Source organism: Ruditapes philippinarum, unplaced genomic scaffold (genome assembly GCF_026571515.1).
Source record: "Ruditapes philippinarum isolate M1 unplaced genomic scaffold, ASM2657151v2 ctg1625_1_1_1_1, whole genome shotgun sequence".
NCBI classification, from domain to species: domain Eukaryota; kingdom Metazoa; phylum Mollusca; class Bivalvia; order Venerida; family Veneridae; genus Ruditapes; species Ruditapes philippinarum.
Window position 1 is genome coordinate 97,225 of NW_026852452.1, and position 18,811 is coordinate 116,035.

General features: G+C 32.1%; 1 protein-coding gene across 1 annotated transcript in view; it reads left to right on the forward strand.

Annotated features, from left to right (window-relative positions):
- The window catches only part of LOC132712860 (uncharacterized), a gene marked incomplete at its 3' end in the record, with an annotated part of 45,464 nt that extends 26,653 nt beyond the window's left edge, over positions 1–18,811 (forward strand). The window contains 7 exon segments of the mRNA XM_060695300.1: positions 10,637–10,895; positions 11,405–11,589; positions 11,903–12,102; positions 14,229–14,397; positions 15,803–15,832; positions 17,693–17,857; positions 18,740–18,811. Coding sequence (XP_060551283.1) covers positions 10,637–10,895; positions 11,405–11,589; positions 11,903–12,102; positions 14,229–14,397; positions 15,803–15,832; positions 17,693–17,857; positions 18,740–18,811 — 1,080 coding nt within the window.

Genomic DNA, 18,811 nt, shown 5'->3' on the forward strand with positions numbered 1-18,811 from the left:
AGTGGCCAATTAAACATTGCACTTTCAACAAATAATACATGGAAAATACTACACTACCAGTGTAACCGGTTACAAAACAATATCTTGCATCACTGAGGTCTTCTACAGACCTACCACAAAGTATTTACTCATTTCTTTCAAATCTCAAAAGTAGAGAAACAGAAATCCTTAAATATATTTTGTAAAGGAACCATGAGATACCTACAGCTGATTAACTTAAAAACCCCGATACAAATATTTCAATTTACTTGTAGACTTTCTACAAGTATAGATATTTATATTCAATTTTATTTGTATGAACTTGTATAACTTTAGTGTTCTTACATTTTTCTGGTCTTTCGGGATCATTCCTTCTAACTTTTTTAAGTGTTGAAAATCGAATACCGCTCAAGCCGGTGTTAGAGTGCGTGAGGGATATTGCACTTTTTCATTATCCCTCATGTACAGACTCAATTAAACCGAGTTGGCAATTTTCGTGTTATTCCGTTGTGATTAATGCTTCAGATTTTTACTATGAAATTCAATCCTTGCTCTGCTCTTCTCTGATGTGTTTTGTTCGCGCTGATTAATAATTATAACGGTAACATTTTGTAAAATTTGAGAAAAGAATTGTGTAATATATGAAAGGTTACCGGAAAACAAAATCGTTAAATTGCTCTAATACTGTTATAATACCTCCAGTTTTTTATCCGACGAGCAATAAAGAGTATTACGTTTATTATATGAGATATTTCTAAAAATGAATTATCACTTCTTTCATGTCACTATAACTCATCATAATGTGTATAATTTAATGTTTTGTGGTAATATTATGTTTAATTCATCGCGCTGTAAATATAAGCATTTTCAGAATTGAAAGCTTTAGCATAAATCTAATTCGTGTTTTAGTCCTTTTTACTCTTGCTTTTTTGGTGATGATCAATAATCTACTAAAGCCCATCTTATACCCTCTTACTAAGTTGTGTTCTTTGATGGTTAAGAAGTTATTACATTCGATCATATTATGAGACTTACTTCAAATAAAAGGGTATCAAACTGTATAGTATATAAGATTATTTTTAGATTTACTGTGAACATATTTTAAATGTTATAAGTTTTGATATTGTTAGATGCAAAGCTCTGAACTTCAATACCTACTCGTAGTCATTTGTGAAAAATACATGGAAAAAATTTGTAGATGCAAAATATTCTATATAGGTCCTTGGCGATGTCGTTTTGTTGTTGGCTTTAGTGATAATGAAGACACACCAAATGTATTTGAATGAGATCCTATAAATGAATATACGTACTAGCAGTGCAGAAATAATGAGGGCAATTCCTCATAATGTATCCGTAAAATTGAAAACAAGATGACAAAAATTAACATGATTTGTCTAAACATAAAATAATTGAGTATATACTACGATTTTAGAAAAAGCCTTTTTTTCAGAATATAGTGTATTAAATCATCTATGAATTTTGCAACAGTTGATAAATATCATTATAACAGATACAAGTTTTTTCACATGTACTTATAATTAGAGAGAACAAAAAAGATGCATTTTTCGAGAGTTTCAGCCTTTCCCAAGAGATTAGAGTAGAATCTGCTTTTTAACCACTGCATTTATTTGCATAAAATGATAAGAAGTAATCACAGATTAATCTTTTTTTTTTTCAATTTTTATCTAACAAGCGATTAATCAGTAAAGAGGCACCATCTGCATGAAGTATCTGAAGGCGGGAACTTTAATTGAAAATTAACTTTCCTTGACATACCTTCATTAATAAAGCATTTTTGATTTAATTAACTTTTGTACCTTATATCAAGATTTGATTGTTTGGAAGGGTCATTATCATGAAACGTTTATAGCTATTAAATTAAAATATAAAAAGTCTCTTTAATGTATGATGATGCTAGATGATGCTTATAACTTATGATGCTGGTGATGATGATGATGAATGATGATGATGATGATGAATGATGATGATGATGATGGTGATGAATGATGATGATGAATGATGATGATCATATTGCATTATAAGTATACAACTATAACAGTGACTCTATTTTGATTTACATTGTAATTCCCTGGCAGGATTCGAAACCATAGCAACCTGAACCACTAGGCCACGGACGCCCTTTTATTTGTAACTTTGACTATTTGAATATTTTGATAATAGACATATCTTCAAAGAAGATTGTTAATGAAATATATAGCATCATTTAGTAAAAACTGGTCGTTAGACATAACCTTATGTTTTACAACTGGATAAACTTGAAGAAAGGAAAAAATTGAAACTTATGTATTTTCACAAGGGATTTTATTTTTTGTAAAAAAAAACATGTTCATTATCAAAAAAACCTTCTATAGTATGGATATACTAACATTTACCGGAAATACTTGACGACTCTCAAATAGCTGCACGTGTATATAGATTTAATTTAAATCAAATGATCGTACTGTAACGAAAACACATTCATTGAAGTATTTCCTCGATTCGAAAATTTGATATTAATCACATATTTGTCAGGTGCTCTCTTTTGAATAGATATTTTTCAATTAGGTTTCAATGAACATGTATGCAAAGAAGTTAGGCAGCTGAAGAACTACATATGTCTTTTTTCAACATCAAAGACTATCTGATAAAAATCGTTCTTGAATTCATTTACAATTTAAATTAAAACATGTTAAACTTATGATTTGTGGTAAGAGAGTCTATTTCATTAACCAAGCTATCTTTTGCACTTTCGAAATATTAAGGAAAACTTAGACGAAGTTGCTTCTTGTTGACTACAAGGTATAATGATACATAATATTTGTATTGAACGAAGAAAGACAAATTAAATAATAAATAAATAAATAAAGATAATAAGAACAAATAAATATGCTCGTTCTAAACTTATTTCTTACATATGGCCATGGTCTACTCATAGAAATACCCTTTTGAAGGACCCCGGAATATATTGTTATAAATGCGTGTCTAGAATTTTGATATGATACTTTTGTATACGCTTATGGTATTGTAATGTGAATTTGATATTTTGAATCGTGTACGAAATACGATAACACTAAACATTACCCTGAAATTCGTAGAAGTTTTACAAAACGCTCTTAAAGAGTTCTAGCATACTCATCTTCTAGTGCTATATTTTTATTCGCGTATGATATTATGATGTGAATTTGATATTTTATATCATTTATTCTTATTTAATTAAATATGAGAACTATGTTCATATTTGATTTTTTTTTTAAGAAAAATATTGATAACTGCTATAAGTCGAACACGATAACGTCTGCACTAATCTGTCGTACCATTATGATACCATTATGATATAAGGGTTTGTGCAAGTTATTCGGTTATTACATTTTGCATTTTTATTGCAATATAGAAGAATTAAAGTGAGTATGGACAGGTAAATCGGTTAAAGAGTTTAGATTATGAAGAGTTTATTCATTCTTTTATCCAAATTAGACATATTCAGTAAGAATTTCATCGATTTCAATAAATCTGTAAGATTAAAATATTTTACTGATGAGCAAAGTATATATTTAAAGATCCTATATGTTGTAATTAAGAATTTAACAACACTTGTAACAACACAGTGAAATTTTATATATGTATATACATGTAACTATTATTATAAAACAATTTTCAACCATCCAAAACAATGTTAAATATGTACTGCAAATGTTTAAACGCATATGAAAATATTGGAAAATATGCATTAATTTCTTACTTAGACTATATAGAAAATAATTTTCTAATTACCTCCCTTTATTTACATGAAATATCTTTTCAAATAATGCATTTTGGAACTTATAATATTGATAATTCTTCATTTGAGCATCACATTCATGATATAAAACCATAAAAAAATAGGTTACAGGATCTTTAACTCTTTTCTGAAATTCGAACGCTGATTACGGGTACTAGCGCACTCACGTTCAAATGTTTCATTTCATTTTGTTTCATTGTAAAATGCGTACAATAAATTGTATGGTTTTTACCAGACTGATAAATGAACCAACAATCTTCCAGACAAGATTTAGTATCATTTGTTTCCCACTTTAAACTGATAAATTGTCGTTTTCCACACCAAATGCATTCAATCGCATTCTTTTACATGGCTGATGCACCAAACAAACGTGCATCTTTAGTGATAAGACGTAATTAATAACATGATAGTCTTGCAGGTTTTTGACACGTAATGTATATTTGTATACTATATCTCGCCCATATTTTAACATCGTGTGAGGCTTATCACAGCAAGGAAATGTCAATTAAAAAAAACACTGCTAAGCCGAATTTATACAGCATACATCAGAATAAGTTTTTTTTTCTGTTTTTTGTTCAATAACATGCTAATTATACGATAACTTAATTTTTATGCGACTGCACCTTGTAATTACATACATATGTATCTGAAAGAAAGAAAGTCATGAGCGGAAAATGATACAAAGGGAAAATCACACTATAAATTGGCACGCCGCTGCCGGGATTCGAACCATGGGTCATTAGTGTCGGTCCAGTATGCTTAACACTACAGCACAGCGGGCCGTTGCCCTTATAAATTTAAGTTATCCTTGACTTTATTGTGACGTCTTCAATTTTATTACCATAGCGACGAGCTATTTATGTATATAAGAAGTGTATGCTGTTAACTAAAAATATTTTTCGAGAATAAAAATAAGATAAATATCATTTTTAGACTTTGCTCTTGATATATTTGATTAGTCGTTCATATTTTGATATTCCTGACTGAAAAAAGAACATAAATATTTTGGACGGACTATTTTTATCTTGTCAAGAAAATAACTATCAATCAATTTATGGCATCCATTTTCGAAACATTTAACGCAAGATTAAGATCTCAAAACTTCAAATTTCCCTACATGACGTCCAGGTATGTGTTACAAAACGTTACTTTATCATCAGAGGTAGTGAGTGCACGTGCCCGATTTAAACACCCAGATACCATCAAATAATGCGGAAAAAGAAATTTAGGAAATGCAGTTATACTTGTGTTTTGTCAAGAACCCATCAACTCTTCTCTTTAGCAGATTCTTTGAAAATTTTTATTTATTGTTAAATGGTCTTTCAAAAAAAATCGTATCATGTTATATACATGTACATGTTTAGAGTTTTAAAAGCAAACAAGCTCTTATAATGTCAGCAAGTCATGCAAGATTGTATATATTTGTAATAAGTTGATAAACGCTAAAAGACATCATAAGCAGAAATAGTAAATGTTAAGAATCAGTTGAAAAATTCCATAAACGTTAAGGTGTATTTGTTTCTATTTCTAAATGGTAAATATTGAAACAATACGATAATTCAACCAAATGTAAAGAGGAAAAGCAATGTTCTTAAAAGATTACCAGAAAATATAAATAATAGACGCAGCATTTGACTGTACGGTAGTTAGTTTTTTGTCATGAATCATAAATAGAATAGTTTGAATAATTTGTTTTTTTTTTTGACTTCGACATGGTACTTTTACAAAAGTAAAATTTTTTTTTTTTTTTTTTTTTTTTTTTTTGTAACATTATAATTGATTATAAGAAAACGATTTTAATGTTTATAAAAATAAACTTTGACAAATGCTATGAATGTGCATGTATAAACGGTCTCATATGCATATATGTGCCAAAACTACACATGCTGAAATTTAAAATGAATACATAATATGAAATTCCTTTTATTTAGCACAAATTTAACTCACATATCCAATAAATGTAACAGTTCTTAAAAAAGTCAATGGTGCAAAATAACAATTATAAAACCACGTATATGATCACAACATGGCAGCATCGTCGCATGGATGTGATATAAATTTGTTCATAGTTTTGAACAAACTTGTCCTTGACTGGTCAATAATCTGTAGCAACAGAAGGGTCAAAAAGACTATTGTTTAAGGTAATTGATCTGTGCGCTGCGCGGTACTATCACGATCTGTTCCGAATTGAGATTGTATCCATATTTTGTAACAGCAGAGTTTGTTGTTTGTTGCAGCAGGATGGATGACCGTTCAACACGCTTAGCCCAACAACATAAATATAATTGCATAGCACCAAGGTATCTAGACTAAAATGTGATATTGAACCGCGGTGCAAAAGGACTGTTGCAATATGCCGCATACTATCGTCAAGTTAGGTGCGGGGATTTCCAAAAATAGGCAAATCTACCCAATAACTATGAACAAGTTTATGTTATATAAAAACCATCCCACTGTCAGACGTGATCAACAGCTAGGGTGGTCATACCTACTACTATAAAACTTAAATCAAGGCTTTTCGTTTCCTTTTATTCTTTTTCAGAAAACTCTAAAAACGCTAAAAGACATCATAAGCAGAAAACGCTTAGATCAGGTGAAAAATGTTTGTATATATCATGTAATATAAAATGTATATAAAATGTTCTCTAACGCCTAGTGTTTGGAAAAAGCATAGGTTTAAAACAAAAAAGGGATGGAATTCGTTTGCCATATATGTTTATGTGAATATGGTCAAAGGTATATCTCATGTCGATCATGTTTAAATCAAAGCGCTGACGGTACTGATGTTATCCGGAATAACAAAGTCTTCATAAATTGATTTCATGCCCGTAATTTTAGTTTGAATTTGGGTTGGATTTAAATATTTGGTTCTGTAAAATAATTTCTCTTGATCCATTTGAAATTCAATCTATCTTAAAACCAAGTGTATGTAAAATAAATCTTAAGCATAAACCATTGACAAATCTTTCACGAGGAACTGTTGAAAAACTATAATCCTTATAAATAAAAGTCTAATTTTTGTCTTTAAGTGATATAAGATTTTATATATTCTCTAGTTTTTAGCTAACGTAGTTCATCATTTATTTACATTACAAAGTTATAAGTTATTCTGTCACATGTGTATGTTTATGTTTTTATTTTGCAATTTTTCAGATTGTTTCAAAGTTATTTTTAGCTAGGTCATTGTATTTTTTTAAATAAGACTCCGTCTGACATTTGTCGTTTTAAACGTGTGTAACATAGTTTGAAATTGAACCTATTTGTCAAGTCGGTAGGTTATTGGACGCTCTTCGGAAGGTAATGCTGTTTTTTCGGACAGGCTGTTGATAAACGATTAACATTATTGTTCTTTGGAACAACAAAACAAGTTTGCATGTATGGTTTTTAAACTTTGCATTTTTAAAAATAAATTTCGGAGAATGTCTGGAATTAAACTTTACTTAATTTCTTCTCGTATTTTGAAGATAATGAAATGTTACACGCCATTGAAATTGAACACCTGTTCAAGGAATAGCAGAAACGCAGAAACAGAAGGTCTTGCATAAACTACCCCCCCCCGCACCTTCGTCTCGCGTGCAACATTTATTAATCTTAAATCTGATAAGATCACCTTTTAACGTCCTCTTTAATGTACCATTTAGCAGAATTGCTTGATGTTTAGAGGTTAGAATAAAATTATTTTGCATCGCATATTAATTATTTAAACTGTACTCAAAATATAATTTAGTGATTAATATTGATATTTTCTTCTGTGATAATTGATATTCGGCACCATGTTGAATGTTATATCTTTTTGAATTATCAGTAGTAGAATATACATACGGGTCTATCAAATAGAAATTTATATATGAAACTTTCAAAATATATTTACATATATAGATAATGATTTGCCTGGACAATATTTATTTTCACTGTAAAAAAGTTGAGTTTTTTTATTATTATGATATCTAAAAAGTTATCGTAGGAATATTTTAGAAACGATGGTGAAATTTCAAAAAATGTTATCTAACTAAATTGTATGATAATAATATTATTATGATATTTAATACATTGTAACATCAGTCATTTAATACATTTTGTATTTAAATAACATGCGCATTGCTTCGCTGTATACAAGTATACATGTTATACATTTCAAAGATTGTATATCATTTTGTCACTGACCAATTATTAATAATTATACGATATAAAACCTGCCTAAATTATAAAAGACTGACACACGGAGCGTTACCGATACATTCTGCACGATATTTGAAAAAAGAATTCTTTGGTTACTTAATTTTTTTTTCATATTCAAATATGAAATTGAACATAATTATGCCTTTTCACTGAGCGTTTACACTAGGATGGGCATAATACCACTGTTATGGTCATAATTTAAGAAATACATTGATTTTTTTTTAAATCTCAATCATTTTTAGACATGTTTAAAGATGTACTCTGCTCAAACTTGATGTTTTTAATATATCAAATTGCTTCACAGTCTCTTGGTAAATATAAAATAAACAAGTTGTGACTTCTTTTAAATGTTAAACTCATAGTTTGGTACAATAGGAATATACACAGTATAGTGACATTAAAAAGCTGGATTTTTTTTCTAAAAAAAAGACCAACCTTTAATAGAAAATATAGCATTCCTTACACAGTTTGTATATTTGAGCCGCGTCATGACAAAACCAACGTAATGCGTTTGCGACCAGCATGGATCCAGACAAGCCTGCGCATTCGCACAGTCTGATCAGGATCCATGCTGTTCGCTTACAAACCCTATTACAAGTAGAGAAACTGATAGCGAACAGCATGGATCCTGATCAGACTGCGCGGATGCGCAGGCTGGTCTGGATCCATACTGGTCGCAAACGCATTACTTTGGTTTTGTCGTGACGCGGCTCATTTATTTATTCAAAATAGACAGACTTAGTGAGAATTTCAAAGATTTAAATATATTTCTGCGAAATACATATTTCACTCAAAGATGATCATAGTATATCTTTAATCAAGTGCATTTTCAAGTTACTCATCTTCACATACATAACACTGAAACAAATTTTTACACGAAATATCTAAGTGTTTGCATTTGCATTTACTTTCATTTTGAAATAAACATGTTGAGTGAACCACTTTAATAATACGATAGCGTACAATATTGCTTTACAGTTTATCAGTGAACTAAGTAAAGTTGTTTCTTATTTTCTCAACAACATCTCTTACATAAATAACACCATGCTGCGTGGTTCACGCGTCTCGCAGAGAAAAGAGCAATTATTACAGCATGGAATGCAATATTGATATTTATCAACATTTCAAAGATTTTACAACTTACACTTCAACAGCGACTTTCTAAGGAGAAAGATTACAAAATAATACAATAGCAGTATAAGTTTGTAAAGACCCTTTGAATTTAAAATTAAATCGAAAAAGAGTTTGTCTTCTTTGTGTCTCAGTCTGTTTTTAAACATGTTTTAGTGCGGCGTTCGTAGCCGATTGGTTAAGGTCCCTGACTTCTAACAACGTGTCCCCCGCAATTGTGGGTTAGAATCCCGACAGGGACTTTGGAATCTTTTATATGAGGAAGCTAACCAGCTATCTGAAAGAAAGTCGGTTGTGCTACTAAGGTGCCCCTTTTGCCTAAAATAATGCACAGAGGGGCACCTGAGGTCTTCCTCCGCCAGTGAAGCTGAAAAGTCTCCATATGACCAATATTGAGTTGATGCAACGTAAAACTCAACACCCAACCCCACTCCCATCCCCCAAAAAAAGAAGAAAAAAGAAAAAACTTCCAGATATTGAAAATAGAAGCCAGTGTCATAGGCTTGAAAGATGAATAATTGTCCAGTGTCAATCTTATAAGTATACTATATAGCTTACACTTATTTATTTTATGTTTTATTTTGTAGTTTGTTATTTTGTACCTTGACAGGAAGCACAGAAACCATAACTATTTCTTGGCTCATTTAAAAGATTTTGCTCTTTGTTACTTTGTATTGCCCAGTGCATAACTTGAAAATTAATGGTTGGAATTCAATGAAACTTTGTACAGTGATCAAGGGCAGTGAGATGAAGTGCAGTGCACAAGAACCATAATTCTATTTGGACTAATTTCAGTAATTGTCCTTTGTTACTTTTTATGTCCAGTGTATTACTTGAAAACTAATAGTTGGAATTCAATACAACTTCATACAATGGTCAAACGCAATGAGAGGAAGTACAGTGTACAATAACCATAACTCAATCTTCAGTATTTGTAGAGTTATTCTCTTTTCTAAAATATATGTTTCTTTTCTATAACATTAGTAAATCATTAAATTTGACAGGATTAAATGAAGCAAAGAAATATTAACAGGTAATTTATACTAAATATCTATTAACAAGATACATGTGTATTAAAGCCCTGTAAACCTAAGCAAATCTTCTCTAAATCTCTATGGAAAGCCAACTGATGGTTTCGGGGATTCTTATTCTAGTCTTAATCAAAATGAGACTCTGAATCATAGTTCAAAGCTCTACTTGTGTTTGACATTCATTTCTTTTAAATTTATTAAATCTTTATGTGCTTATTACCACACGGGGATTCGTTTTTTTGGGGGGGATTTTCTTGTTTATTATCTTTGTTGTTGTTATCATTATTATTGTTGTTGTTTTTGTTGTTGTATTTTTAAAATTGTCGTATTGTGATTGGTTCACCTTCCCTTTTGTAAAAGAACGCGTAAAAGAATCCGGTTCTCGTGATGACACGATAGTATCTCCATTAATGCTAATCCCTAATTTGAATTTGACATATTAACGGACTGTTTGAGTTCAGTACAGTGGTCTTAACAAAATTATATCATTTTTTATGATTCCCGCTTTTTAACTGTAATGAATTTTTATTTGCTACAGGTACAACATATTGCAAGAGAGGCCACAGGACCACCGGAGCTACACTTAAAGTGGAGAAAGGAGACTATGGCCATATTGCCTCCGCCGGATACCCCAACAACTATACAACAGAAGTGTATCATGGACACTTGTGTAACGTGGAACTTCAGGCATGTAGCACGTGCAAGATAAGGTTAAAGTTCGTGGAACTCCGCTTTCCGGACTGTGAGTCACAAAAAACGTTGGTTGTACAACAGATCAAAAGTGTTTGTGTGACAGGGTAAGTGTTATCGAAAATAAAAACTAATCATTAACACATTGACTTCAGGTTAGATGTGTCAACTGATCTAGAGGATTATAATAATATATTAGTCAGTCTAATATCATGGGGAAACATCTGTTATTTCAGATTGTAATTACACTTTCATCATCATGTTATTCTTTGTCAAAAATTATGTGTTTTTACAAAAAAAAATATATCAGGCATGTAGTATAAATCTCAAAAACACTTCTCCAATAGAAATCGACATAAACAATGTTAATTTATCTATCATTTTGCGAGCGCTGGTAGCCTACTGATGCTGCAATACTCACACAAATTATGCTATAACTGGTACTGGTACTGCATTACTGTCTCAGACAAGTGATACTGCAGTACCGAGGCAGAGCTTTGGTTTCCATAAAAATTCTAGCGTTTTCTCTGAAAAAGATAACTTGACAACTTCATACATTACATTATTTTTTCACAAAAGCGCAACCCTTTAAATCTGATTTTGAATTTACTTCCAGTTGTGACCATTTACGGTTATTTGAAGTTGATCAGCCGTATCACCGCTCTACCGAAACGAACTATTTTTCTGATGCGGAGGGATCTGAATATGAAACAATGTCTTCTGGTGTAGTAATTCAGCACTGTATGTCAAACGGCACAGGTCTAGATGGCAAAAGATTTAAGATACAGTACGAGGTAATTGGTACGTGATCATGTTATATAGAATTGACTCAGATAAATAAAAAATATATACATATATATCTGTATATTATGCCAAAGAAGTGCCATATTTATTTATTATAAGCTTTATTTTTATTTTATTTTTTATATTTTTTGTAATGTAATAGAATAATGTAACTTTATAGAATAATGCAAATATTTGCTACTTCGACAATTCTTTCAACATTGATAATTAAAGTCTTTACAAAATGTGACTGGCCAAACTTTTTTTATCTTACATGGTAATTGGCTCATATGAAATAAGTTAATATGAGGTTTTTTTCTTTTTATTTCAGATAAAATCCAAAAGATAACGGGTACAATAACAGCGCCTCTATACAGTGCAGGAACCGGTTCTATAACATCACCAAACTTTCCTTTTGGTTACGCCCTTAACGGAGAAACATTTACATATATGATACAAAATGTCGATCCGTACGGTCATGTACGGCTTGTGTTTGATGACTGGGATTTAGCTGAGAAAAGTCATATTCAGGTAATTTTAGTCCTTTTCCTGCTTAATAAGTTCCGTATTCAAAATGGCTCTATATTTGAGTAACTTCAGACATCTTCATTTGTATGGATTTCTTTCTTAGCCAATGTAATGACGGTAATTGTGATATATGGAACAGAAGCCTGGTTGGACGGGAATGGGTAAGACTAATAATCTCGGGTACACAGGCTCGATCCCCTGCTCCATCGTTAACAAAACAATCTTTCAGTGGAAACCATAAACAAAGAGAAATTCCGTGTTTCGGTGCAGCACTCATAACTAGGATCGCAACCGAAAATAAAAATTCTACAAAGCAGCTTTTTTCCATTTAATTTTCATTTTGAATTTGGGTATTGTTCCATCATATTTTAAGAAAGATGTGGAACGCCAGCCTTTCAGGTTTCATTTCAGTTTATACATGTCTACAGTAAGTGTCGATCAGAGGAGCAAAATAAGAGTCTTCATGGACCAACTGTGTCTTACGTGCACATATTTGCATGGTTAGATACATCAGTTGTTTCACCTGTCGCTCAATGTGATCACAAAGATAAATTCAAATCAAAGACGATAAGTCTACAATAGGCTCATATATTTCAAATATTGATATAAACAATTATGGATATTCTTATAAAAAGTTGTTTGAAAAAAATATGAGCCGCCTCACGACAAAACCAACATAGTGGGTTTGCGATCAGCATGGATCCAGACCAGACTGCGCATCCCCGCAGTCTGATCAGGATCCATGCTGTTCGCTATCCGTTTTTCTACTTATTATAGGGTTTGTAAGCGAACAGCATGGATCCTGATCATACTGCGCGGATGCGCAGGCTCATCTGGATCCATGCTGGTCGCAAACGCACTATGTTGGTTTTGTCGTGACGCGGCTCATTTGTAATATCGGATCATGTATCTCACACTTGCCAACAACATTTATAAATAGTTCTTTCGTGATTTGTTGTTATGTCTGATTATAAATAATTTCAATGTAATCATTATTTATATTACAGACCTTCCATTATTGAGCAATTCACTTTTTTATATTATGTTATAAATTATTGTACTTTGCCAGATGAACTGGGATTACACAGTGATAGCTTGTCGTTCTTAAAGCAGCATGCCTCTAGATTCATGCTAATTTTGATGAAAATTTTGAAAATGTAAATAAAAAATAAAATATTTTGGACAAAGAAAGTTAGTTAAACATTGAAAACGGCACTAACAATCCTCGAAAATTGCCAAAATGTCAGAATATGCAAAGTTAGCTCTTATTGCGTTAGTAACGCAATAGAAATATTGTGATTAATACTGCATAATCAGTCTTTAATCGCACATAACATGTTCATTATTACTTGAACCATGATTTTTTTTTACTTTCTAAAAATCTTAGTACATTCTTATCAAGTTTTGGAGTATAACTTTGTGTTTTTCTTGAAATAGTTTGGCTGATCTGGTGGCATGCAGTTTTAAATACTAAATATTTTTCTGATATAGCTTTAAAATGATTCTAATTCTTAAAACCTGAAATATTTTGATAATATATATACGTTTATATCAGGAAGAATATTATATTTACGACATTGTTTTGTGGAATTTTAGGCTTGCCAAGATTCATGTCATCACATTTGAATTCCCCCCAACTTTAACTTTGCTGACTGATAAATATTTCTTAAATAAACATCTCATAACTAGACTAGTGTTGAAAATACTTTTCAAACTATCGTTTCATTCAAAATGTTGGTCAAAAGGAATCAAGATATATAGACTGTACGTATCAGAAAAAGAAACGTTTGTACAGCATGACGTCACTGCAGAAAACATATGAATTCAAACTTTTGTATTTTATGTTATCATTTTCTCGTATTCATATTAACTGTTCATATCAGATCACGTCGTCTGTTATTAAAGAACTCATTCGGATAGAATTTACTTATACGGGGAACAATCGCAACTGTTCGGATTTATAATAATCGTCGAGTGTTCCGCTGAAAAAGGAAAACGAATGTCACCTTTAAAACGAAAAAATGAACGATTTTTAACCGACTTCCCCGTTCATAAGCTTTGACTTATGTCATACCATATCACTGAAAAGCATAAATAATTTGTAAAACTTATGAATGTAATGTTTACAGGTATATGATGATCTATCGGGACCAAATCGTGCTACTATTTACGGTCACAGAAAACGTCCAACAATCATGTCGAATGGCAATACATTAGTGCTGGTGTTTAATGCTGGGCTTGACAAGTTTGCATGCTGTAACCACATAGGCTTTAGAGCAACTTATACATTTGTTTCCGGTAAGTTATTTCTATTTCTAGAATTATATGAAACATGTTGTCTTGTTTTGACAATGAGATAGTTTAAGACTTTCTCTTTCTTATATGTTTATGATAAATTTTTTTTTTACAATACATGAGTTACCGCCCCTGGCCGCCATTTTTAGGGTCATCCTCACTATATCATATGCTTAATTCAGACTAAATAAAGTCTCTCACAGATCGATAATCTTCATGTTTACTGGTAAAATATTTTTATTTTTTGACATTGGTGCTTTAGCAATATTTTTCTTCACATACTTAAAGAATTTTTGCCAAAAAAATGGCTGTTTACATTGAAAAGTCTCCCGTTACAGTCCAAAATTTTCTTGGCCAGTCTTTAAACAACATTTCTCAAACAAAACCCAGTGTTGGGGGCCTAAATAAGGCATTTTTTCACCATTTGAGACAACAAAAGAAAGGGGGGTGAAAAGGCGTTAAAAGGCGTGTATATCGCGTAATGGGTTAAATCATGTGTAGTTTTTTAGTATTTGTCACTATATAAAACAATGGCGTCACTTTTGTCAAGGGAGCTTATAAAGTGGTCCTTTATGGTAAATATCGGGATCTGTGAATGAGCGGAACATGGGAGGTCTATGTATTGTTCATATTTTAGAATGTATGTTGCCATCTGTGTTCTTTTGATGTTTTACTCGGATTAATGTATATATTGCATACTGAGATATTTAAACAAATTGACCTGAAAAAAATCAAGAAAATAAGGAATAAAAATTATAAACAAAAAAGTTTACGTGTATAGTTTATTAGACTAAGTATAAGGATTACAGTATAAGTTTTATTCACGAAAATAAATCAAAGATAAATAAATGAGAAAGAAGTATGTTTTATGTATATGATAATACTGGCTTAAACTTTAAAAAAAAGTTGCATTTCCCCTTTGCGCTGTGATAGTCTAAACGAAATATGTAAAAAAATGAAAATTGCTTAAGAGACGCCGAAAAACTGATCACACGCGGTTTATCACATAAACTTATACAAGCGGTAAGACTGCAGAATCGTGTAACAACGTACAAGAATATAGTTTTATAAAATAATCATCATAAAACTTCATGTGCTTTTACAATTTTGCATTGCATAAGTTTTAATTGAATAACCATTGAAATACACTAGAATCCATGGTTTAAAAAATAGGAAAATTGCGTTTATTGTATTGAAGGATATACATGAATTTAATGACATTAAAATCCAATATTTTGGAGTATATCTAAAATCATCAATATCTCAAAATAAGATTGGAACACAATTGATTTCTTTCTCTTTTTTGTTGGACACAAACGTCTGAGTGCCGGAGAACGCTTGACCTACTGATCTAACCGAACGGCCTTTTCCTTAGTTTCTTAATTATAAAAATGCTTTATACTTTCAGATGAAAAATGGACAGAAAGACCTCGTACAGGTACTGATTCCGCCATTTTTGTAATCGTTGCCATAGCAACTATTTTCCTTTATATGTCCTTTTGATTTTGATAAGAAAAAAAATTTAGATTTAATAAAACCAAAATTGCGTTAACGCTCTTAAAACATTATTTTACAAATTGTTCTATAACGTTCAAGCCACTTGGTTAAAGCTGCATGCCTCCAGATGAGCAAAAATATTTCAAGAAAATAAAACTTGAGAAAAATGTATTGAGGTTTTATGAAAAGTAAAAAGACTAAATATAAAAGTAATAATTTCCATGTTATTTGCGTTTGATGGCCAATTCTTCAGTAATTTTCACCATATTTCTACTGCTTTACTAACGCAGTAAGGGTTAATTTTGCATATTTTGACCTCTTTTAGCTCACCTGTCACTTTGTGACAGGGTGAGCTTTTGTGATCGCTTTTCGTCCGGCGTCCGTCCGTCGCCCGTCCGTCGTCCGTAAACTTTTACTTTAAATGGCATCTCCTCATAAACCACTAAGCCAATTTCATCCAAACTTCACAGGAATGTTCCTTTGGTGATCACCTTTGAAAATTGTTCAAAGAATTTAATTCCATGCAGAACTCTGGTTGCCATGGCAACCAAAAGAAAAAACTTTAAATATCTTCTTCTAAAAAACCCAAAGAGCTAGAGCTTAGATATTTGGCATGAAACATCTTCTAGTGAGTGTCTACCAAGTTTGTTCAAATAAAAGCCCTGGGGTCAAAATTGGCCCCGCCCCAGGGGTTCATTGATTTTCCCTATATGTATATAGTAAAAACTTAAAAAATCTTCTTTTAAAGAACCCAAAGAGCTAGAGCCAAGATATTTAGCATGAAACATGTTCTAATGGGTGTCTACAAAGTTTGTTCAAATAAAAGCCCTGGGGTCAAAATTGGCCCCGCCCCAGGGTGTCATTGATTTTTCCTATATGCATATAGTAAAAACTTAAAATCTTCTTTTAAAGAACCCAAATAAATTAAAGCTAAGGAACCCAAAGAGCTAGAGCTAAGATATTTAGCATGAAACATGTTCTAATGAATGTCTACCAAGTTTGTTCAAATAAGAGCCCTGGGGTCAAAATTGGCCCCGCCCCGGGGGACATTGATTTTCCTTATATGTGTATAGCAAAAACTTAAAAATCTTCTTCGAAAAAACCTGAATAGCTAGAGTGAGGATATTAAGCATGAAACATCTTCTAGTAAGTGCCTACAAAGATTGTTCAAATAAAAGCCCCGGGGTCAAAACTGGCCCTGCCTTAGGGGTGTCATTGTTTTTAAATACATGTATATATGTTAAGAAAAAACTTAAAAAACTTCTTTTAAAAAATCCAACGAGCTAGACCTTTGATGTCTAGCATGAAACATCTTCTAATGGGTGTCTACTTAGTTTGTTCAAATAAAAACCATGGGGTTTAAACTGGCCCCGCTCCGGGGGGGGGGGGCTATATACAGGTGAGCGACTTCAGGGCCATCGTGGCCCTCTTGTTTGTAATTTACATTGGTTGTAAGTGCCGTTTGAAATGTGCATATTATTTTCTCTGTCAGCTTAACAATATTTTACTGTTGAATACATTTTCAAAATTTTCATGAACATTAGCAGTAATCTGGAGGCGTACTGCTTTAATATAGAGGAAGAGGATATATATCAACAATGTCTCACAGAAATCAACAAAATAACAACAGAGTGTATTTCGTTGCAAATCTGCTCGTAGCAAAGACCTTTAATAAATAAAAGCACTCTTACTAATGATTACGTTTTCAACATCTTTTTTTATAAATGCATTTTAAATAGTTGTTTTAAAACCGAATGTCAGTTCTTCTGATGAATCTATATTCAGATTTTGTTATCTGTAGATTGCAGTGACTCGTATCTTTTAAAGACCGGCGGCGTCATTGACTTTAGTACAGACCCAAAGGAGTTACCGCAATGGTATGATTGTGTTTGGACAATTAAAAGATACATGGCAAACTTTCCCGATGGTGTTATTTTACGACTGGCAGAAATAAATTTAGGCAAAGGTCAGTTTTAGTTAATTTATTACAGAATTATAAAATATGAGCAATGAGCGTTCATACTCTTTACAATTTTTTTTATATGAAGGCGCAATAGTGTAAACCATTAAGATTGATCTCTCCTTGCCAAAACAATACACCTTTGTCCATAGAAACGGAAGTAGCATTTCGCGCATGCGCGTTCAGTAAGTACTCAACAATTTCATAAACAATTTGATGTAATCTACATGACTAACCATTAGTTTAGAATAGTTTATTTTGATAAATAACCGATGCAATGGTGAATTTAAATAATAAACTAGAACATTTCTGCATTTACGCATTCAAGGTATACACGGAAATATGCAATTATATTCGCATACGTTGATGTAACCGCCTCCGTGATCGAGGGGTTAGAGTCGATGACTTCTAATCCAGTTACCTCTCTGGCGAGGGTTCGATCCCCGGGAGATGCTTTAGTAGTTTAGAACGGGGGAAGGTAGTCTAGTACTGGTGTAACTCTCCAGGAACGATGGTTAGGAAACTACCCGCCTATATGACTGAAATACTGTTGGGAAAGGCGTAAAATGAAACAAACATTGTCAAACAAACAAACAAAAGCAAACGTTGACACCTCTTCTAAGCAACAACCTCTGAGGGCAAAAGATTCTGGTTTTGCGACAGGTTTTGGTCATGAGAGTTACAATCTATTGTGAAGTACTGCTTTGGTTATTGAAAATATTGTTGTAAAGAGGTACCTGCTCTACAGAGGTCCGCTTTGTGGAGGTTGCACGTAACATGACAAAACATCACAACGTACTTTACTTTACGCATTTTCCCCTAATCTAAATTACCGTAAAATAAGTCTTATTAAACATTGTAATTGGAGACATTTTTATGTACATGTAGGTTGGCTTGAGGCAGGGATCAATTCTTTGGAAGTTTACGATGGAGTTACCTCCCTTGGTAACGTTATAGCAC